The 23,559-nt window shown below is 48.2% G+C and overlaps 1 protein-coding gene across 4 annotated transcripts in view; it reads right to left on the bottom strand.

Annotated features, from left to right (window-relative positions):
* CDH23 (cadherin related 23) overlaps positions 1 to 23,559 on the bottom strand; it is a 129,658-nt gene that overhangs the window by 50,904 nt on the left and 55,195 nt on the right. For all 4 annotated transcript variants that reach the window (XM_048947161.1, XM_048947159.1, XM_048947160.1 and 1 more), the window contains exons 7-11: positions 20,122 to 20,316; positions 17,646 to 17,774; positions 12,619 to 12,697; positions 6,134 to 6,246; positions 3,876 to 4,064 (exon numbers count right to left, since the gene is read on the bottom strand). In XM_048947161.1, the coding sequence (XP_048803118.1) occupies positions 3,876 to 4,064; positions 6,134 to 6,246; positions 12,619 to 12,697; positions 17,646 to 17,774; positions 20,122 to 20,316 (705 nt within the window). The remainder of the gene's footprint in view (positions 1 to 3,875; positions 4,065 to 6,133; positions 6,247 to 12,618; positions 12,698 to 17,645; positions 17,775 to 20,121; positions 20,317 to 23,559) is intronic.

Genomic DNA, 23,559 nt, shown 5'->3' on the forward strand with positions numbered 1-23,559 from the left:
TCATCTTCCCTGCATCTCTTAGGATGCCCAGAGCAGAACTTTCCCCACCTCACATCATCCCAATACCTTCCCATCCCCTTCCCTGCATCCACCTGCCTGTCCCAAGCAGCGTTTCCTGCCCGCTGCCCAGGAGCTGCTCCATCCCCAGATTATCTCCCAAATTCCACACACGCCTGCACAGACGGGATCAATCCGAGGCTGCCTTGCCTCCAGCTTATCTCTGCTCCAAATGATTGATTTTCCCTCTTTAAGGGTAATTTGCTGGTGAATTCCATGTATTGCAGAAACCCCTGTGAAATCTAATTCAGCCCGACTGGCAGCTGGCACTTTTGGGAGAGAATACGCAAGCGCCGTCAATTCCCCCCTACAATTCCTGGCTGTGTAGATCATATTTATAGCGTGTGTGTCTGTCATATGCATATATATGCTTGGGATGATTCATATATTGCACCTGCACACGCATGGGCACATACCGTACCCGCATGCAACTCTCTGATGCAGCTTTATGCACCAAATACCACGTATTCCCATTGCCTGGAGATAGATATATATGTATATACTAAAAAAAAAAATACATAAAATACATATATATATATATATTTTCCTTTTCATGCATTTCCCATCTATCTTCCTTAATATGCTTATTTTTGGAGAACTTTAAAAATTATTTTCAAATGTCAGCCCATCATACTCGTGCTCTATACGGTCTCTGCCCTTTTCTTCCTCTTCATTCAACCGTGGCAAGGAAAATCAAGTGAAAGCCATGGTAGAGGAGCTGGTTTCTCTGGTGTGCTGCTTCTCTTAATACACTTCTATGGACCTTGCAGTGATGCTGGCACTGTTGAGCCTGGTCAGATCCCTTGCACAGGTGAAGGAAGCTACAACAGGGCATGCCCTGGGCAATGCATGCTTACAGAAGCCCTGACTGCAGCTGGATAGCTTCAAAAATCCCACCCCAAGTATTCAGCCCACGTTTTCCAACAAAAAAAGGGGCAATCCAGGGTGTTAGCCTTCTGTCTAAGAACAACTTATTAATTCCTGCTGATCTATCACAACACAGGCGAGAGGAGAATCCAATGCATTCATATGAATAGACACATGTCTTCTGTAGCGTCCATTCCAACACAGGCTCAGCATAAACCCTGGGAGACTTGCACAGATTTTTATAAAGAGCTCTCAAATGGCTTTGGAAAAGGATTCAAGTGGTTTTCTCCCTGTCTGGCAGAAAGAGAAACTCAGTTGCAGAGAGGTTAATGCTTTTTTTTTGGTTCACAGAAGGCTAGCTCCAGAACCACACTAACCCTGCGCACTACTTTCTCCTGCATTCATGTGTTTTTGATGAGCCACAAAGAATACAAGAAGCAGAAGTGGTTGGGAAAAAAAAAAAAAGAAAAAAGAAAAGAAAAAAAAAAAAAAGCCCAGCCCTCCTTCCGCTGCCCTGCTCAAGCCAATGCTGAGCCAGGCATGACCTTGAAGTAGAGAGCAACCAAGCCTGGGAGAGGGATGTCACCATCCCTATGACTCCTCCTAATTGCTCCTTCAGAAGGAAAATGTAACACAACAGAGCAGCAAGTTCTGAGGTTACAGAAAGCAAGTAGTAGCAGTGGCTACAAAATAAGAGAAATAAACTGCTTACTTTCAGAAAGCCTGTAATACACCACCACCCCCCCACAGAGGCAGGGATCTCTACAAGATGAGTTACCCTCCCCTCCAACACCAACCCTTAAATGAGATCTGGGAAGGGGTAGATCCTGGCTCCATTCCTTCTGGTTATTCAGCTGCACTGCATGTACCTGAGATCCCCTGGGTTGGCCCTGCCTTCCCACCAGGTGCTCAACCACTGGCTCAAGCCACGACTTAGCATTTCCACTACAGATGATCACACTGGGTTGAGCGTCACATGGTTGCATTAAGCACTCATGTCTGGATACCATAGAATCATAAGAGCTGTAGGGATCTTTAAAGCCTATCTGATCCAAATCCCCTGCAATGAACAGGGACACCTACAGCTCCGTCAGGAGGTCAGAGCTCCTTACAGTCTGACCTGGGGTGTCTGCAGGTCTCAGGCACCACCACCTCTCAGGGCAACTTGGGCCAGTGCCTCACTGCACTCATTGTAAAAAACTTCTTTCTTATATCCAATCTAGATCTTGACTCTTTTAGTTTGAAACCATTTCCTCTTGTCCTGTCACAACAGATCCTTCTACAGAGTCTGTCCCCTTTTTTTTTGATGCTGTCCTTCTCCATTCCTCCAGCAAGCTGGGAGCTTTCCAAGAATGGACTGGGAGGAATAGGCTTTGCCTTGGGGCACCCTATGTGCGTACACTGAGATGCTAAGCTCAGCCTCACTGCAGAAGAGCACTCCAATGCGAAGAGAAAATCAAGCACACGCTTTCAAGTACTGGCTTGCGTGCAATGTAAATACCTGCTGAAGTGCTTTGCTGAATTGGTTAATCTAACCTTTGCAAACAGCAATCATTTAAGCTGGTGTACAGTACACAAGAAGAAAGACAGACCCAAACCCCACAGTTCACGAATGCCACGTGGCCCTGGTTACAAAACATCTTTGTGTTTAAGGGCCTGCAGCCCACACACAGCATTTTAAGGACAAGACCTGTACGACACCTCTTTACCAACCCTTTGAGACATGGTGAGCTTTCCTGCGCCTCTTACCAGTGGAAATAATAGTCAGAAGCAAGCCGTGCTAACATGATGGTCTCCATGAGCGTGTGGAGTAAAAGCTCATCTGCACAAGAGATCCTCTCTCAGCAGTTTCAAAAATCTCACCAAATTCATTCAGGAAAATCACAGTAAGTCTAAGGCATGCACCAGGAGCCAAAAGAATGAAGCTATTTTTTGCTCACCCTATCAGGAATTCAAGGCTATTTTTTATTCTCCCATTTTAAAATTAGCCAGGCTGAGAGGCTGGAGTGAGTCCTCGAATGGGAGTGACTCCAGTAAAATGAGCTTTTAACAAGAAATAATGACAGATCCTTCATTCTTGTGACATAAACAGGAGCATTACAATGCCTCTCAAGCATGGATCTGCTGACATCTCTCAGAAAGCACAACAGTGGCTCTGTTCCCAAACTATACTCAGCATCTGTCATATCCATATCTTAATAATTGACATTTTCAAGAAAAAAATATCTTTTTATCTGCCTAATAGCTCCTCTGCCCCCTTTGGGCTGAGCTCAGGACTCCCAAGGGGTGACATCATGTCACGAGTGGATTGTTAACTGTGTGTCATAATCACTTTTTGTGAAAAAACAGGATTTTGTGTGGTTTACAGGGTTTGCCGAATCCCACTGGGGGCTGGAGCAGAGCATGTCCATCACTTCAACCAGCAAAGGCCACCGCTGCCTTCCAGACACAAATGCTAATTCACCGCTTCTTAGAAGATGCACGTTTCAATCAACCTACTGGGATTTCACATTTTATTTTAGGGAGTGAGGGAAGATCTAGATGCTGTATCCCTCTTTGATACCACTCAATTCACCTGAAGTGCCAGGACAAGTCCCATTGGGACTCTGAGGTCCCCAGGAGCCCAACAGAAATTCTGTTTTCCTAAAAAGGGCTGGCAAAAGGAAGCCTTGCAATGCCTGAGGGGAGCCCTCAGTAGCAGGCAAGGATCAGCATCCTGCACAATCCTATTTTCTGGCTCTCAGTGGCCTCAGTGCATTAAAGCACACTCCACGTCTGTGCTCCAGGGAGTGAGCTGCAATAAGAGCTGCAAAAAACAGGTACCAGGGTACAACCATGTACCTCATCACTGACCTTCATCCTTCCCTGCATCCCCCCCAAACAACCCGGATACTGCTTTACCAAGAATGCTATGAATCACAATCACCCATGTGCGGCAGGAGCTGGCTCACCTCATCCTTGTCCTGCACCTGGATGAAGAGGGGCAGTGCAAAGCCCACCTGGGCCAGCTCAGGGATGGCCACGCTGTACTCGGAGCTGTTGAACTCGGGCGCGTTGTCATTGACGTCAATGACCAGGATATTGAAGGTGGTGGTGACGGTGGCATTGGAGGGTGTGCGGTCATCATTTAGCTCGGTGCCCTGTGAGAGGAGACAACAGTGGGGCAGCCCATCTCCTTTCTCAGGTGACAAGTGGTAGGACACAAGGAAGCAGCCTCGAGTTGTGCCAGGGGAGGTTTAGATTGGATTCGGAGGAATTTCTTCATGGAGAGGGTGGGCAGGCTTCGGGACGGGAAGCTTGGGATGGTGGTGGAGTCCCCATCTTTGGAGGTATTTAAGGGACATGTGGACATGACACTAAGAGACATGGGTTAGTGATGGGACTTGGTAGGTGAAGCTGATGGTTGGACTTTGTGATCTCAAGGTTTTCCAGCATAAATCATTCTACAATCCTATCTGTGCTTTCTAAAGAATAAATGGTTTGTAAAGGGCAGAAGTAGCCACTGGGCAGAGACCACAGTGAAAAACAAAGTAAATGGCTGTTCCTGAGACACTTAGTGGAAGGAAGAACTCTTCCTCACCCTCATCTTGTCTGTGCTGCAGAACCTGACCAAAGTTTCAGAAGGTGTGCATACCCTGATAAGTCTCCCAGTTTTTTTCTCCCTCTGCTTTGCCAACAAAGCAGACTTTTAGAAATGTTTGGGTTGGAAAGGACCTGAAATGCCATCCATTTCCAACCCCCTGCCATGGGCAGTGACACCTCCTGCCAGCTCAGGCTGCCCAGATAGCCACACCCAACCTGGCCTTGGGCATTTCCAGGGATGGGGCATCCACAACTTCTCTGGGCAGCCTGATCCACTTGGTCCTGCCTGAGCACCTTCCCATGCAGCTGACATGAACACACACACATGCTGACCCAGCTCTTCTGCCACCTCTGCTTCAGATACAGTCCTTGCAGACCTACTCCCTTCCTGTAGTCCTCAAACTAAGGGAAGAGGCAATGGGAGACACAGCACTCTTGTTTCCTCCTCTGCCTTCTCCTGAGGTGCAAGCTAACCACAGAAGTACTGCTGAAGGCACAGGAAACTAGGGCAACTCGGGAAAGCAAGATTAAGACCTTAAAATAGCTTTGGCAACATCTAAACACAGAGCTAGGTCATAACTCTGTATCACACCTCTGTCTCAAGAATGACTTTAATTTTGCTTTCCCCAAAGGAAAGAGCACAGATTTTATTGCAGAGCTTGCAAACTGCCTTTCCCAGCACTCCCTCCTCTTATCCCCTCTCTTTGCTATTCACTGCTTTTGCACTCCCAGCAGAATGGGCTGATCTCAGCCAGGAGCACCCAGCTGGGAGTGGGAGAGGCAGGGACATCACAGGGCCAGCCTGGTAGCAATCGGAGGACGATGGGAAGTTTGTGGGGAGGAGAAACGAGGTCCAGCAGCGCAATATCACATGGCTGGAAGCCTGGCATCATACAGTCAGGAAAGTGAGCAAGCTTTCATGTTCACAGACCTTTCCGAGACTAAATTAACATTTCTGTCCCTATTAAATACAGACAACACATGTATAATTTTTTCCCCCTTCTCTCAATTTCTACTGAGTTTAAACTATAAATCTCCAAACTGAGAGATACTAGAGATTGGTGCAGTTCTCTCCCTCATGCAGAAAGCCTCATGGTGTGACCTGCGTCTGAGATTGGGAGGAGGAATTTCTTGTTTGCCCCTAGCTGTGCCCACTGCACTTTCTGAAGCAAGCAGGCTGCTGCCCTCTCAATCAATGACCCTTCCTGCTATGCTGATTTTTCCCCAGCCCGGCCCAGCAGAATCTATACTCTTAAATGTGTTTCCAACCAGCTGCCCTGCTTGGTATTGATTTTAATTAAAGGGCTGTGAGCGGCGCTGAGGGCCTTGCTCAGGTGGGGCTGCAAGCCATGCTCCAGTGAGTTTTCTTGACGAGGCAACTTCTGGCATCGCTCCTTTGGCTGAATAGAACAGCAGGATGATCTAGCTGGAGGCCAGGCAAAGCACGAAAAATGGCTCCATGGAGGCAGACACGTTTCAGACCATCCTACAGGGGCTGTACAAAATCTCTTTGGCCAGCTAATGATGGCTCACAGCTGTGGATGCCCCCAGAAGCCCTAATGCCAGGATTTGTACCTCCATCTGGTTGCTCTCGCATTCTGCTTCATGGGGGTTTCCAGCACCTCACCTTCACCGTCAGGATGAACCCAGAGCTGTAGAAGGGGTTCTCTCGGTCTAGTGGCCCATTCAAGGTCAGTGCTCCACTGATGTAGTCCAGAGCGAAGATGCTGTTGGTGTTGCCTGGTAAAACCAAGAGGAAGTGTAAGCACAGGGAGGACATGAGATTCTTTCCTGCTGGCGTCTGCATGACTGGACACAGTGCTTGGGTTCTGTGCAGTGCCTCAGTGTGCTTTAAATGGTTGTAAGTGGCCACCTCCACAAACCTGCCCAGCTGGGAATGGTGTTTTCCTTGTAGGTGGACATCTCTAGTGCCTGGGAGAGTGCTGGAGTACACACTACAGGCTCTAGTCCTGTATTTATGCCCTTGCATCTACTGTTAGCAGATGTGATGCCCTCAGGCAGCTGCCACATACTCTCCTATCTGAGCCAAATTTGGCCTCTGCACTTCTCCTTGCACTCACACCAGGTGCTTCCAGCGAGCAGCCTATTTGGCTCCTCCCCTGGAAACAGACACCAAGGGAGCACTGAGGTGACACTTGAGTCTCTCGGCCAGCAGATGCTGTAAGGATGAATTTCCTGCACTGGGGATACCCCTGTGACAGTCACAGGTTCTCTCTCTGCCCCCCAAACAAAAGCAAGCAGTTGGTGCTTGGAGCTCAGGATACCTGATGCTGGCCCACCACAATACCGTGGTGGTTGCTAAATTAGTGATGAGCATGGAGATTACATGCTGGCATGCGGGCACCAGCACTGCTGCTCTCCACTCTCCTTCCCAGGCTGCCTCCTGAGAGCTGTAACAACTTTATCCCCCATTTCTGCCCTTGACGCTCTTTTCCCTCCATCTGAAGTGGCCTACTGAGTGCCATCCAGCTTAATGAACCCATGCATGGCTTCTTACAGTACCAGCAGCAGCTCAGAGGGGTATGGAATCACAGATTCTTTAAGGTTGGACAAGCCCTCTCAGATCACCTAGTCCAGCCATTCAGCCCATCCCTACCACTAAACCCTGTTGTTCCCGCTGCCTGTCTTGAAGGATGCTCCACAACATGCACCAAGTTGCCCTGCTAAGAATTTAAGTGCTCCCTAATGCCATGTGGCTGTGGTAGGTTTTATGTATCAGGGTGATCTTGATATGCACCCCCTGATATAGACTGTAATAAAAATATGGTATCCACAGGCACTTTTGACAGCTAGAGGAATAAAGGAGTGATCTGACATTCTCCCAGGCTGCACATCAGAGATTCTGCTTTGGCTCAACTTCCCAACCACTGCTCACGGAGAAGATACACATCTGCTGCCCTCCAGGGTTTCCTTCTGTCTTCTCACAGAGAATTGCTGCCTTTGCAAAGGAGCCGGGGAAGGGAGCGAGGTGGCCCCATCCCCGTTCCTCTGCGGACATCCGAAATTTTGCTAGCAGTGCCTCTCTAAGCAGCCATTCGTTCTGCTTCCAGCCTCGAGCCCTGCCAAAGAGCTCATGCTGCCGAACAATGCGCCATCCCCAGAGGCATTTGCAAAAATCTCTAATCATCTTCACATTTCCTCCCTTTTCTCACAGCAATGAGAGAAAGAAAGATAAAAATAGCCAATTTTGCCTTTCACTCCCCCCTGCCTTTCTCCTCAGCCCTCTATGGATAATTTCTCCCTGTTCCAGCTCCCCTCCCTTTCTCCATCAGCTTTCACCCATTTGCCCACCATACTGCTGCATGCCACAAGCCCCAGCATACCTGTGGTGGCCATGGGGACAGCAAGCCAGCAGAGCCTGTCCTACGTGGTGGTGACCTGATGCTATGGCTAATGCCCTGCTGCTTTTGTATCAATGTTGAGACACGAGACGGAGGGCATAGAGGGGAGGGTGAATCTTTGCAGGGCTTTTCAGCTGAGCCCAGACCCTGGATAATCCTGTTTCTCAGATGACACGGATGGCACAGACTTTCCTGTCCCCACCATGAGATCTGCACACTTGTTTAATGACATGGGCAGAGACAATTGTGGCTGCCTTAGCACTGAAGAAAAGTGACCCGCTGAGCAATGCTCCTGCTAACTGTCTTCCTCCATGGCTCCACCCCGAGCCCATGCCCAGAGTTGCTCTTCAGCACCAGTGATCCCGTGTGTGGCTCAGGAGCTGTGGGAGGGATGGGAACAGGGTGGATGGCTAGAGCACAGAGCAAGGGGAAAAGCAAAGCACCTGACGCTTGAAAATATCCCAAAAGACAAAGTAAAGGAAAAAACAACAATAAAAAGGAATATGCTTTGGGACAGAAATATAAATGTTGTTTAAGAGATATCAACCAGCACTGGAAATGTTGGTGTGGGTACAGAGGCAGCAGAAGCTCCTGTATCCCACGTGGCCAGGAAGGCAAGGAGCAGCTGGTGCAGGGTTAGGAGCAAAGAGATGGATGGCAGCAGCCCACCCCCAGTGCTCTTCCAGGCTCATTGAGGAGCGGACAGTGGCCCAGGCATCACCACGAAGAAACACTGCTACAACGAGGGGTTTTATAGATGAGGGCCGTAATGTTTAATTGCCCTCAGCCAACTCTCTCTGTTTAAAAAGGCCATTAGAAATGGTGGCACGAGTCCAGGATTGAGGAGGAAAAAAAAAAAAAAAAAGGGAAGAAAAGAAGATACCGGCATCTCCTCCTTCCTCCCTGTCCCTTTGGCCTTTGGGCATCGCTCACACCCACAGGAGGGATGCAGCCATGCTGCCAACCTGGCCATGCTCATCGACTCATGCCAGAGAGCATCCTGCTCGCAGCCAATGACTTTCACAAGCTGCAAAAGGGGAACCCATCTTACACATCACGCCCGGTAATTTATTAGTCCAAATGTGCTCTGTCAGGGCTCCTCAGCGCTGAAATAGATGCTGTTGGATGTGGTTCACAGAGTCAGCAACAGACACAGTTATCATCGTCTGAAGAGTCCATCAGCTGCTGTGACCACTCTTCACCTTGAGGTTTTGTCCCATGAGATAGGCAGGAGAGCACAACAAGGCCAGTATCTTACCCCAGACTTGTCATTTATAAGATACTTAAGCTTGGACCACCACAACCAATGCTCTAAAGGAAAAAGAAAAGGAAGGAAGGACATTCCCATCCCTTTCTGACCTCTATATCTGCCTGGGCCCACCCTGCATTCATTGCGCACTGAGCACAAGGCAATGCTTGTAAATGTTGGTTCTGCTCAGTTCTGCACCTTCTTAGCAGCTATTGGTCTGGATTTCCAAGTCCGCTAAAGGCAGCAAGCAGTCACACAAGGAGAACATGAAACAGCACAGTGATGTGTCCAGGACAACTCAACCAGATTTTAAACTAAAACCCGCACCTTTGGGATCAACACCTTCCAGAAAACCTCTCATCCTACAGAACATCTCAGAACATCTTATTATCTCTAGCCCTGACGTGAAGAGAAAGAGCACAGGTTCATCTAGTGGTTACCAGCGCTTCAAAGATATATTAAATCACAGGCAGGTAAAAAGAAGATCCCTGCAATCAAACACAGACCATGTTTTATATTTACACATAAGAGGGAGTGTTTCAATTTCCAAATATCCATCGTCCCCTCTGCACCTCAGTTATCCTTGGGTTGCGACAGAGCCAAAGCACAACACTAACTCAAGGAAACCCAAGGGTACGACTGCAGCCACCACCGCTTCTCTGAGCACTGTCAGGGTGGGAAAACAGCCGGTGATAAATAGCTTGGCGTCAGGTACTTTCCCACCCATCAGCATGCCCTCCTCCAGAGGTGCTCTGTGGTGATGGCTGCCTTTAAATCATGCTGCAAGGCCCTCCCAGCAGCTGTGATTTATGGGGACATCAACACCCCAGCAGTTCACCCAGCAATCCTGATGTGGGAAAAAGCCAGCACAGCCAAGCGTTGGGAATGTTAAAATCAGCAGGTTACATTTCCAAGGATTCTCCCTGCTTCCTGGTTTAAGGGAAATGGTTTACTTTGCCTTGTCTTTCTTTATTAATCGAGGTCAAAAGTAGGAGGGGTGGGACTTGACCTCCATTTGGAGCTTTGTTATGCCTTTGTGAAGGGAGGCATGTGGACAAGCCAGGTCTGTGTGAAACAAATCCTTAGCCCACGCTAATTTGGTAAAAAGATTCTTATCCCTTAGCAGCAGGAACAGAAGAAAGCCAGAGAATGGCTATCTTCAGACACGCCTCCCTCTTGCTTTTGTAACTCACACTTCTGTTACATCGAGCAAATAATGACTTTTAATTCCTGCTTCCCTCGGGATGCTCCAGCTTTAGGATGCAAGCACTTCATTGGCAATGGAACCAGCCTCCTTAAAGAGTCAATTCTGGAAAAATGATGCTTCTGGGGAGCCCTGGGAACAGCTTCTCAGAACTCCCCTTCTCTCCTGCGGGGCTTCCTAAGTCCCACTAACGAGGTGTGAATTGCCCTCATGCCCATCCATTGCAACACCAGAAATCTGACATCACTGGCAGACACTGCTCTTCCCTTGGCTTTAACCACTATGGTGATGCCCATTAGTGGCACAGCCCATTTAATATGTGATAAAAATCCTGCTCCTAGGAGAGCTCTGTCGCTCTCCCATCACCTCCAGGAAATCAATCTGCCTCCCAGTCATGAGCTTCCCACAATGAACAGCCTTATCTGGAGCAGGTCATGGCACACAAGTCACCTGCTCACCTGGGACATGAAAGATGATGAGGCAGAGTCCCCAGCACAGAAGCTATCTCCATAAATCTGCCAAAAAGGAGCTGTGGATTACTGCCCGGGATTAATTCTCTGTCCTTCAAAAGGAGCCCTGACCTCAGAGGCTGAGCATCATCAACCCACAGGTGACATGGCTCCCTGAGGCACCCCCACGGATCACTACCCAGACCAGTTCTCCTATCTGATCTTAGGTTAACAGCCTTGTAAGGCAGTGGCACACAGTTAGATTTTCAGTCTTGTTTTATGTGGTTATGGTTAATCTTCTAGTTTTATTGTTGTGCTGTCACAGGAGGACCTTGTGCCTGGAGATGGCTGCGTAAATAAGGGCTCCCACACTATATCCCAAGCATGGCTGTGGCTGAGCAGGACAGCAGCAATTCCAAATTAATACCCATGACCCATCTCTGAAGCAAGCCAATACCTTCCACACCCATTCTGAAGGGTCGGTGGTTGCTTTGTAACTCTCCTTCTACTGTATATTCAAAGGAGATGCCAATATCGGGTTGTGTGAAAGCCCTGCGCCCTCAGGCTTGGCACCTTGTGCCACTGTCATGTGGGAGCATTGTCACTTCCCCCCATCGCAGCCCTCTCTAATTGCAGCCTCCATTGCCCATTTTCACTTTTGCTTACGGTTGGTTTCTAATTTAATTTGCGTCCTGCTTCCCATATGTTAGACTGCTTTTTTTTTGCAAAATTGCCATAAAAATCTACCAGCTCAGGCACAAAATCTGCTCACTGACCTTTACCATCATGACTGAGGATAATGATAAATTAATTAGGCTTTACCTGCAGGCCAAAAAAACCATGTGCCTGGGGTGAGCGGGATTTTGGAGGTGCGCTAGCAGTCCGCTCCCACTGCTGGACCAGCATAGCATCGTCTTTCTTGAGCAAGATGGGCAAATGGTAGAGATTTTAAGAGAACATCTTAAATAGGGGTGAGATGGCACTCATGGCCTTACTGACTTTAGAAAAATCAGATTTGGTTTGCGACCAAGAGGCAGGGTGAGGGGGGAGTGATGCTGGCAATGATGGGAGATATCTCCCAACTAGTTCGTGCTGTCAGCTTGGGGAAAGCAAAATAAATAAATTCAAAGCAGCCTGAGCATCGCTGGCTTTGATGTGTTCTGCATGATATTCTGATAGGGAGCGGCTCCCCGCTGGGCGGCACTGAGGCAGGATTAAGCTGCTAGTGTGTATGAAAAGATGGGGGCTGGCTCTGGGTACTGCTGTCTGTCTGTCTGTCTCCCACTCCCAGCAAAGTAGCAATGGGGCTATTCCATGGGAAAGCCAAAGAGGAGCATAAACATAAATATTTCCCCAGTGGGAAAGGGCCTGGATAAGTTAAAAAAAAAAAAAAAGAGGATCCCGCTGCTCTCTGCTCAGATTGATCCACGTGATCTGAGGGAATCGCTCCTTTAATTTGTGCTGGGGTGTATTAGAATAAATTGTAGAGGGAATTAGAGGAATAAATAATCCTTGCTTCTTCAAAGGCAGGCAGACCTGGGCGCTTGTAGCTGGGATCAGTGGACTTGAAAGCCAAGGTGAGATCACCTTGAACCTGGGTTCGATTAAGGGAGCATGTGAAGCAGCCCAGCTTTATGGGAGTGAAACAGGAAACTATTTCTATGCACAGAGCTGCCAGCCAGCCCCACTGCATGTGAGCAATCCCTCCAAATCAATGCCCACACACACTGGGGAGAACTTCTGAGCTTCAGAGCAGCCCTTGCAAGGTGTCCAACTTGTGTTCTGCTCCTGAGAACAACCAGGCCCACCCCAAAAGGCACCCCTCTCCTAATCCCAGCCATGACTTACCCGAGACGATGGTGTAGCCAATGCCACGGGGCCGGCCCTTGTCCTGGTCGATGGCCGTTATCATCCGCACTGTGGTACCCTGCAGGAAACAGAAACAATGTTAGGGCAGCAAAGCTCTGCTCACCCACCCTTGGAAAGGACCAGTAGGACTGAGCCTAAGGGAGCTGCAAAGATTTTAACCTTTGATGAAGGAGGTTGGATGGGCACTGGCAACAGAGAGTTGCCCATAGGTTCCTGCAAGTCCACCTGCTTCTTAGCCCAGCAGCAAAATCCTTGAGGCCAAGAGCCCCCAAATCTGACCCACAAACCTTGTTTAGCTCCTGAAATAAAACTATCACACACCCTGCCAGCTCCAGAAGCTGTGTTTCCCCTGCCGCACTGCAGCGAGCCCATGTGAATACAAACACGGCCACATGCACATAATTAATGTAGTGTGAAAAAATTTACAACTCAGCTGTTCTTGTTTTCATTGGTTTATTAAACAGTGGAAAGAGATTTTTTTTTTTTTTTTTGCCCTCAAAGAAAATGTCAACAGAGACGTTTGCATATCTAACAAGGGAGCACAGCAGCAGGCAGCAGTGTTTCCCCACCATCCACCAGCTGAAGGCCACCATAGCAGAGTAGGGACCTGTTGTGTCCTCAGCTCTCAGCATCAGGCAGATCTGCCCCTCGAAACCTCTGAGGGCATTTCAATAGACTCCTTAAGTACATCCCTGCTGTTAACCCTGAACACGAGCTGTAAATCCCAGGGCACTGGCTTGTGAGCAGCACTCGGCTGGCAAACCTCAGCAGCTGCTGGAGAGCCTCTAAATCATGGACAGTAATTGTCCTTCCCAAAGGAGCCTGAAGAAAGGGGGAAGCAAACCAGTGGGAAACAGAGCAAGGGATGTGGAATGGAGGGAAGGCCATGTGGAGAAGAGGGGCAGAAAAAAAGGCAGAAGGAGGCAGGGCTCCAGCAATGGCTAAGCATTAGCGAAGACCCAAAAGCCCCTCCTCTGGATGAGGTATGCTTCACCAGTGACTGAGGAACATGCGCCAGAGTGGATCTGAGGTCCTTTTTGCTCCTAGATGCCATTTTTTGGGACAAAGGCAGGGACCTGATTGACTCTGGTGTCTGTTCACAGTCCAGCTGGCTTCTGTCTTTCCTGCCAACTCCTTCACAAGGGCTTCCAGCCAGCAGATCCCAGCTCCCAGGAACACAAGGATGATCCCTGAGCATTCACACCATGTTTAGGGTCAGTCTGGACCTTCTGTAGAAGAGAACGGAGCAGTGCCACAGGGCAGGTGGAATGGCTGTTCATCTAGCTGGTGGTGGTGATTTGTTTTAAGGTGAACAGTAACAATGCGGCCTTGGAGCGTGATCACTCAGCATGGTCATTGGGAAAGGGTATTCTGGTTCAGTAAGAGATGAAATGAGATGTGGAGAAGGGAAGATGCAAAATTTGACCCTACACATCTCTTAGAAGCCACAACAGTCAGGAAGTGTCTTGCTCACCAAAAACACAAAATGGAGTTAAACCCTCAGTCAATGCCATCACGTAATGGTAAAGATTGACTTCCCACCAACAAACAAGACATCCAGCAAGGCTTCCATTTCCTCACAGAAATCCCAGGATACTCTCCAGGGCCGGGAGCTCTGCCCAGGGCTTGCCCCAGCAATCCGTGGCATGAACCTCTGGCTCTTGGAGTCTCCCAAATATTTCTGGAACTTCTTAAAGCAAGTGGTCGGTATAAATTGGAACACTGGAGCAGAATAACTCTCTCCCTCTGGGGAAGGAGGCAGAAGATTTAGAAAAGTAATAACCTGGAAGAGACTACACTTGAAAAAAGGTAAAGAAAATAAAGAATGGCACATTATCCAAACAAAGTTTGAGAGTTTTTTGAAGAGGGGCAGGGGTAAATCAATCCTTTTTTAATAAAACCCTGAGCTTTTAATAAAGTGTTCACACTGATGGGCTGGAAATATTGTAAGAAAGAATTAACTCGGAGCTATTGAGACTCTAGGGCAAAAATAGCACTGATTCCATGTTATTTCTTTAACCCAAGGAGTTTTTGGAGAGGGGGGGTGGTGCTGAAGAATTAAAACTGTTTTAATGATATTTTACATGGATACATACCATGCTGTTGCAAGGGAACACACTTGCTGATCTCTAGACTAAGCACCAGTGGTCTTGCCCTTCCCTTGCCTTTGCAAGGCTCCATGTGGGAGCAAATTTTCAGGGGCATCAGCTCATCTCTTAGAGAGTGGATTCCTCCTCTTTCACCCCAAAGTGAAGCTGCGAGGGTGCCTGGGCCAGGTATCAGCCGATGTCCAAGAGCAGCTCTCACTTCAGCATCTCTTCTCCAGCCTGTACTAACTTCTCTAGAGCATCAGCAATGCTATCCAGCTTACGCAGATGGTGCGATGATGGATGCATTAAAAGAACCCAAGGATGAAAAACCAGCCTTGAGTGCTCTGGGAGAGACACCTTAGGCAGTTCAGGATGATAACCAGTTGCACAGAAGGAAGCACAACACCTCCAGAGATAGCAAAGCTTCTCCTTGGTGCATCCTCTTTCTTGGCCCTGAAAGACATTTTCCTTCTTTCTCATGCCTGAAGAAGTATGAACCCTGAGTGCTTCCAGTTATGCCACCAGATCCCAGTCTGGCAAAGAAATTGCAGCACTCCTCTCCCCTTTCCCCCTTTTCTTCTTCCTCTGTTGCAGCATTAGGAACTTGAAAGGCAAAGCACAGCACCAGGAGGAGCTGGTGGAGGGGGGAGCACCTCGGAAAGCTGCCACGGCAGATTTGGAGGCAAAAATCCTATTTCTCACTTCTTAATTCCAGTCAATTCCAGTCAAAGGGTTGATAGAGATCTGTTTGCAGTAATTTGCTGCAGTTTATCCACTCTTTTCACCTTCTATCGGCTCTTCACTGACGGGCTGGCTGACATGCTGTTGCTCGAGTGAGGAAATTAAAATTTGATGCAATAATCCCAAATAAGAAGGATTTTATTAGGTAATGTATACACTTTAGATTAGGTATTCTCACCCGATACATTGATAGAGGAGCACAGACATGCTGTGCACTGCAGATAAAAAGGGAGCAAGGGAGAGGGTGTGGAAAGAAGCCTCTTCCGTCCCCAGATCTGGGGCTGGAAGATGTCCTCAGTGTGGCAAACATCCCCACAAATGCACTACAGCTTTACAAAAGCACTACGGCTGTCAGCTTAAATCAGCTGCATGGCAGCCCATTCTGGGGCAGAAGCTGGCTGAACCCAGTTGCCTCACCCAAATCTGCTGTTATCCTTTCCAGAATGGAGCCATTTGGCATACACTCCCTCATGTGATAAGGTGAGATGATGAGGAGGGCTCCCGTGGAGAAACTTGCCACCAGAAAATCCAAATGGAAACCCCAAACAGACTATGTGCTTGTTTCAAATGCTGAGATGTCTCCTATGAAGGATGGGTCTTTGGTCCTGGTCTGGACCCTCCAAAGCAGTGGCCACACTCAGCAATGGGCCTCAATTCCAACTTCCCTCACCCCCAAGCAGTGGTGGAGAAAGTGATGGGAGAAGGTCAGCCAGCAAGAGCTGTATTCATCACACTGTCCCTTTGGGAACCAAGGCTGTGAGACGGACCCAAACGCTGCTTTTGTTCCTTGCTTTTCTCAGTGATGATGCTTTTAGAAATGCTATATATGGCCAAGAGAAATTGGGTGGGGTAGTAAAGTTTCATTCATTTCCCATTTTGGATTGAGCAAAGAGTATTTGCTGCTTTGCCCACCATAAATATTGTACACCCCGGGAATAACTCTGGTGTACATTTGATTAAATGGATTGTTTAGCTCCAGCTCAGCAAATGCCATTAAATTGAGTGAGATCTCCTTTCCTGAACACCAGGTCATTCCATGAAGGCGATGCAGTCCATACTTTTTGATACTCACAGCACTTCCATTTCTATAATTTCATCTAAGGCTATGTCGTCTCCCAGCAGTTAAGAGTGATCTAAGCAGTGTTTTCTTTTCCCTGTGGCTCATGTTGACCACAAACAGAAATACCAAACAGCACTGAACCTCATGAAGGTAATTCATAAAGCCATTTTTTGGCCATCTTTGGGTTGGCAGATGGGTAATGTGCTGTCTGATGGTGAGATTTTTGACAGTAAGACTCAGCCCTATTGATCCAGCACTCTCACAGCAGTCAGAGCTAGAGTTTTGCTCCAAAGTGCATAAAAAGGCAGAAATTCAAGTGAGATGGAGTCCACCCTGCCACTAAATGAAATGAGCCATCAGGTGTTTCAGATCCAGCATAACAGATCCCATGTGGGATGGAAGTGTGGTTATGGAAGCCTAATGCTGTCTCATTCTAGGACAGAAGGTTTCACCATCCACTTACAAAAACATTAGCCTTTGGTGAAGATATGGGATGTGGGAAGGTGGGTGTTGCTGACTAGGGCTGATGTTTTGGTTGACAGGAGTAGAAGTTGCCCAGCACGCTCCCCATAGGAGAAAGGCACTGCTGCACTTCGAGATGGAGAGATGTTTCCACAACCAGTGAGTTTGCTGACAAACTGAATTTCAGAAGAACTGAAATGATTGGATCAATTTGGTAAAACCTGGGGGAAAAGACTCAAAGTGCTGAAATGGCTGATCTTTCTGGCATTTTCAAAACTGCTTCGTTTCAGGAACATTTCCATTTTTCTTCAAGTTTTCTATTAGAAATGGCATGTGTGGATGCCAGGGGGAAAGGAGGTGAGTGTGTGCTAAGAACAACATAAAACCTTCTTAACATTTAAGAAAAAAACATTCAAGAAAATGTTTTACTTTGGTTTCATGCTTCCTAAAACCTCAAAATTTTGCCCTTATTGAGATGCCATTTGGACATTTTCTTGTGACTTGTTTCCCTAACAACATAAACCAGTGATGGAAGGACAGACCGACACTCCTGCAAAAGGGAGGCTTTCTTCCAGCAGTTTAGGGATACCTTGTGCTTTCCATCCTACACCCTGCCCCATCACCCCTTGGTACCGGAGGGAAGCAGCCCTTACCGGAGGCGAGTTCTCATAGATGTTTGTGCTGTAGGGCAGGTTGATGAAAATGGGGTCCATGTCCTGCACATCTGTGATGGTGATGGCCAGGTTAGCCAGAGTGGATAGCGGCTTGTTCTTGTCTTGGTCCTTGAAAAACAAGGGCGAGAAAAGGTTTCTATTAGAACAACAGAACTCTTCCACAGTGTAAAGTCTCTCACAGTTGCGGCTGGTCAAAATCTGAGTAGTGTAGGCAATCACTTCTTTTTCAAGCAATCGCCTGGAATTATCAACCACTGCAGCTCCCTCTGAGCTGAAATACAATATGCATTTCTTTCTGGAATTTGCCCCTTTAATATACAGCAAGCACCAATTTAATTTTCCATCGTGCTTTGGGTGGAAAAGAAGCAACATCTTGTTTAAAAAGTACTTCAAAACATAAATTCCCTTGCAGTGCAGGTCCAAACTGAGGCACTTCTGCCTAGCAAGAGCTGGAGGGTCCTGATGCCTGCACCTGCTCTGGAGAGGAGGGGCAGTCAGCACATCCCATCAGGACACTTCAGGACCCACCAAGGCCAATGTCTCTGCACACTTGGAGCTCTACGTGCAGGACACGGCACAGCCCAACAGCCTCATTGCAGCTACTCCTGGCAGTGTCCTCATGTTTGAGTCTCATCCCATGGGTGTCTAAAAGCCACCCCAATATCCACAGCCCTTTGCTAGAAGGACAAGAACAGAACAGGCAGCGCACAAAGGAAGGAAATAAATCTCTCCTTAGCCCCTAATCAAGCACTGTGGTGAAAGGCAACCATTAGAGGTTACCACACACTTCTACAAAATGGCTCTGAACAGCGCCAAGGACTGATTGCCAGAAGATTAATGTTAATTTAAACCGTATTCAACAACACAGCTTGTACATTATCCTCTTAACCTGCAGGCCTCAGCGTTTGTGGCCTGGATTGATGCTTATTTCTGACTCGCACTCTGCTGTTATCATTATCAAGTTGAAGTTTTTCGTTTCTTCAGATAAAGCTTTTTTCCCTCCCCTTTGTCTCTTAAATTTTGGTTAAGCATTACAGAGAGCATAAAAAGCCAAGCGTGTCTCACATTCCCTTTCCAGTTTTGTATCCTTGCTGCCTCCAACCCAGGGGTGGAGGACACAGAAATGAATTTGGGGATGGGGATGGGGAGTAAAGCAAAAACGGATGTGACCAATACACCTCTGTGCTGATACTGGCAATGCACTGCCCAATGTGAGCCATTTACTAATTTTTCAGGCAGACACCATCAGATTCTAAGACTGGAGACAGTGGTGAGACAGTTAACTTCAAAGAATTTAATGTTTCTCAGCTGTGAAAGCAGTGAAACATTGCAGTGCTTACTGGGGGGAGATGGAGAACTCACTGCTGGAGTATTTAAAGTAGTGAGATATATTTCATGAAAAAAGCTCAACCTTTTGGAGAACAAGGCCAGAACGCGCAGGGATGGGGCTGAAAGGCTGAGGTGTTTGCTTCAGGCCCTGCAGTCTGCGGATACCGTGAAGAGCAAAGGCAGTGCACAGCTCTCCGTCCCTCTGACACGTGGCTGTGCAGCAAGACAATGATCTTGATTAAATCACATGCTCCAAGAGCTCCAGCCAGCTGCCTGGAGGGGGCAGGAGGGATTCCTCCCCCCCCCCCTTTCCCAAGCACACAGTTGGTCAGATAGATTGCAGGGCTGTGTCTCACCTTCCTCACTTGCAGCAGAGCCACCACAGAGAGCTGCCTGCACAGTGCTTCTCAGCAGTTTCCTCCCTGTTGAGTTGCTGCCAGAGCTGACCCCAGCAAAGAAGACTTCCTTCCATGGCGGGGCATGAGTGTGACATTGTGGTTCCCTGGGAAAGTCTCTCCCATGAGTCCCCTCCTGGAACTGACTCTACCCATCAAAATTTTAACTTCTGAGGTTTGAACTCAGCTATAGCTGAGCGAGACTCGGCAGGTTCAATGCAGGTGAATCCAGATGTAATAAGTCAGGATGCACGAGGAACGATAGCAGAGGATTTAATGGGCTCTCCTGGTCTTAGACGCTGTGACATATGCTTGCTTTTCAATGTCACCAGCTGATTAGTGACCGTGGCTCTGAGCAAAGAAGCCTGGTTTTCTCAAACAGGGGAACTACTCTCTTTCATGCAGAAGCCTCTGATGTGTGAAAAACCACAGAATGATGTAGGTAGGAAAAGACCTCGAAGACTGTTATGTCCAGGAGCTGATCTGAAACGACCCAGGAAATGCATTGCCCTAGAGCCTTCCTGGGTGAAAATCACTTAGTGCTGGAGGCAGCTTGACCACTGGTGGCCACCGGTAGCCACTGGCCATCAGTGTCCCACACCTTGCCCTACGGCTACCCAAAGAGCTCCCTAACCATCCACTCTATTCCAATGCTCCCACCAAATCCACCCAGCATCTAAATTGTGATTTGGCAGTTTGCAGGGAAGCTGTGTGCCCAGGACAAGGCTCACCGTTGCGTTGACCTGGAGCTGGTATGCCTGCGTCACCTCGTAGTCCAGCTCCCGGATGACGGTCACGATGCCGCGTCCACTGTCGATGGCAAAGAAGCTGGATGGAGGCTGGAAGGAGTACAGCACGCTGCCACCCGCCCCCTGGTCCGGATCTGTGGCATTCACAATAAAAATTGGAGTGCCCACCGGAGTGTTCTGGAATTAGAATTAAAAACACACTGATAAAACTGTGCACTGGCCTGTTTTCCCATCAGACGCACATCAGCAATTTCCATCGCCCACCAAAACCAATATCCAGAGAGACAAGAACTTCAGTCCAGTATTTTGAGGAGGTTTCTAAGTTATACAGCTGTTCTCTTTATTACAGGATCGCAGCGCTATAATAGTTGTTGCACACTTCTAATCATAGTTATACAGCTGCGGTCAAGACGGCACTTCTATCACAAACCCTTATTTTTCCAGGCATCACAACTTTCCAGAAAAATTACTGGCTCTTTGCTGAAGCCTGTTTTCTGCCCAAAACCACTTTTGTTTTCAGTGCCGATTCGCTCTCCGCTTTCACCACAAGACATTAAATATAAAACAGCCCCCCCACCCCCCGCCTCCAAAATGCATTCAATGCAACACAGAACTTTACATAAAACCTAATGTTAGAGTTTCCACAGCAACTACAACCTGGCCCGATTAATTCAGACATTAGCAGTTAAATTGTTATAAATCTGTAACTAATCTACATGCATAAAATATGCAGCTGAGTGCACAAAATCAGCAACGGCAAGTGCAGTTTGGCACTTCTTATTGTTTAACTTCGCAGCGGGGAGAACAATTATCCATTTTTGGCGGAACAGCTGCATGTTCCTATGCAAATCTTAAATGCATATTCTCGTCTCTGGGAGGGCAGAGGCAGGGATGGCGAGCAAAAGGGTTTTGCTGGGGAGAACAAGGGGGGCACTGAGGTACATTTGCAAGATGCGTACAGCCCCATGAGGAGGTGATGCAGAGCTCCGACCTACCAGCCAGCCAGCAAAGGTCAGCAGCAAGGAGCCTCGGGGCTGGTTAGGACCAGTTGGGATAATACGGATTATTTCTGCCAACCTCTTCACCGGCCTCTGTGCCTTATTGTGAGTTTGTTCCTATTCAATTTTTCCTGCTCAGCCCAAGGAGGAGCATCGTGAGCTGCCGAGGAGGTGGGAGGGAAGCAGGGAGAGAAGCGAGCCCAGCCCTTGGGTCTTGCCATGCTGTCCCCAACACCTCTGCCCTTCGCACACATCCTGGTGTCACTTCTTCCAAGCAGTGAGAGGTTGCAGTTCCCACCTCGAGTTTTCATTTGATTTCTGCCTTTTAAAATTTTTTTTTTTTTTTTTTTTCCCCTCCACCCTTTAAATCAAGCTGCTAAAAGAACCTTGCAGGGCACGGCCTGGGGATTATTTTTTAAAGCACCTTCAAGTTTTTTTTGTGATCAGCAATCATAGAAGCATAAAAGATGTAGCTAGAAGGCACCACACAAGAAAAACCCGCTCCCTTGCTGCACCTAAATCATTTCCATCCTTAGAGCCTTCCAGCAATGGAGACATCACAACCTCCCAGGCCGATTTATCCCAGCAGTTTGCTGCTCTCTGCCTTACAATTGCTCGTTTTTTGTCACACTTAACCCAGATCCCTGTGAGCCCTGAGTCTGAACTGCATCTCCTGTGCATTAAGGCTGGGGTGTGCAGGCAGGGAGCTTAGAGGGCTTGTGAGGCTCTTTGTGGGGAGGCACTGGTGGGTGTCTGCTCACTGACCACCCCCTCTGCCTTCCCCCACAGTACAGCTCCTCAGGGAGAACTATGCATCCCCCCATTCCCCTTTCAGGCTAACTCAAGTTACCAGGTGTAACTGACCTGAGGCATTCCACAACCCTGCCAAGCACTGCCTCCATCTATCCATCCATCCATCCATCCATCCATCCATCCATCCATCCATCCATCCATCCATCCATCCATCCATCCATCACCCCTCCCTCCATCCATTCCTCTGCTCAGGTTCCTACCAAAGCCAGGAAGAAGAGTGCTGAGGATTAAACATGAATGGCCATAGCAGACACCAATTTGTACCAATGAGATTTGGGACATATCGTCCCCAGCACTAATAATATTCATAAGGATAAAGCCAGGCTCGATGAATATTTCCCCTTTTTAAGTGCCCCTAGCCACTCCTTTTAACATGCAAATCCGCTCTGGTCACTCTGATTACAGGAGAGCCTGATTTCCCCGGCATTGTGTTTTATTCAATAGCTCCAGAGCAAGCTTAGAAGAGTTCCTCATCCCCTTGCCCAAAGGAGAAGCTTTCTTGGGGGGGAGGGGGGGGGGAACGGGGACGGGACACAGAGGTGGCAAATCCCAGTGACACTGCCTGAGCTCTGACTTGGTCATCACTTTATTTTTATCCCTCTCTTATAGCTTTTCTGACCAGATCTCTTCATTGGCCAGGACAGCAAAATCCATACAAGCGGAGCATCTGCTCTGCATGAAGACCTGCTGCCCTAGGGAAACAGTCACTGGTGTCTGTGGGGCTAAACAAGGAGGGGGCCTCAAGTGGGGACACCAGTGTGCTTATGGATAGGCGAAGCATAGGCAAAGAACACCCGGTGCTGGGGGAATCAGGAGATGAGCAGAAGGTCTTCAAGGCAGCAGGGTCTCCCTGGTGCTGTCAGTGCCTGTGCACAACGTTACATACATTTCAGACTGTCTGCCTTCAAAGCAGCACAAATACATCTTTAAAATCCTCTTGCTGTTTTTGGGTCAAGCAGGCTCAAGCTATTGCTCAGCAGGAGGCTGACGTCTTATTTCTCAAAAGACGTGGCCCATCATCTGAACAATGGAGCAAAACATCTGTATAGACATCACTGGCTTGCTTTTTGGGTTTGATCAGAAATAACAAGTGGAGGGCACGGCCCAGGGAGATGCGATTGGCACGCTCAGCTCAGGGCTGCTCAGGACGGGCTGTGTTTCTGCATTCTGAGCATTTGGGCCATTTACGGGGCTCTTCTGCACATCCCTCATGGCTGCTCCTCCACCACAGAGATCAACCCTGATTAAGCTTAATTCACAGAAAGGCAAAAATATCAAATTCTATCCATTCTGTCCAGACAAAAGGAAATGTGGGTAGACCATAGCCTAGAGCAGCTTGTGGCAAACAGGTGAGCTTTCCAGGTTGGCCTCCCAGATCTGTCATTTTTAAAGCTCTTCCCTCTCTCCAGCAGCCAGCAATGAAGCTTCCCACAGGAACAACAACAAAAAAGCCAACGAAAAAGCTAATGACAAAATTGTGTCATATCATTAAATCTTTGTTACGATGCCAGCAGATGTGAGACAAAAATAACCAGACAGAAGCCTCCTGTGCAGGAGGAGGAGGGCAAAGGGGACGGCTTCTGACCGCCCCGCATCCCCTCCTGCACTT

Source organism: Lagopus muta, chromosome 5 (genome assembly GCF_023343835.1).
Source record: "Lagopus muta isolate bLagMut1 chromosome 5, bLagMut1 primary, whole genome shotgun sequence".
Lineage (NCBI taxonomy): Eukaryota > Metazoa > Chordata > Aves > Galliformes > Phasianidae > Lagopus > Lagopus muta.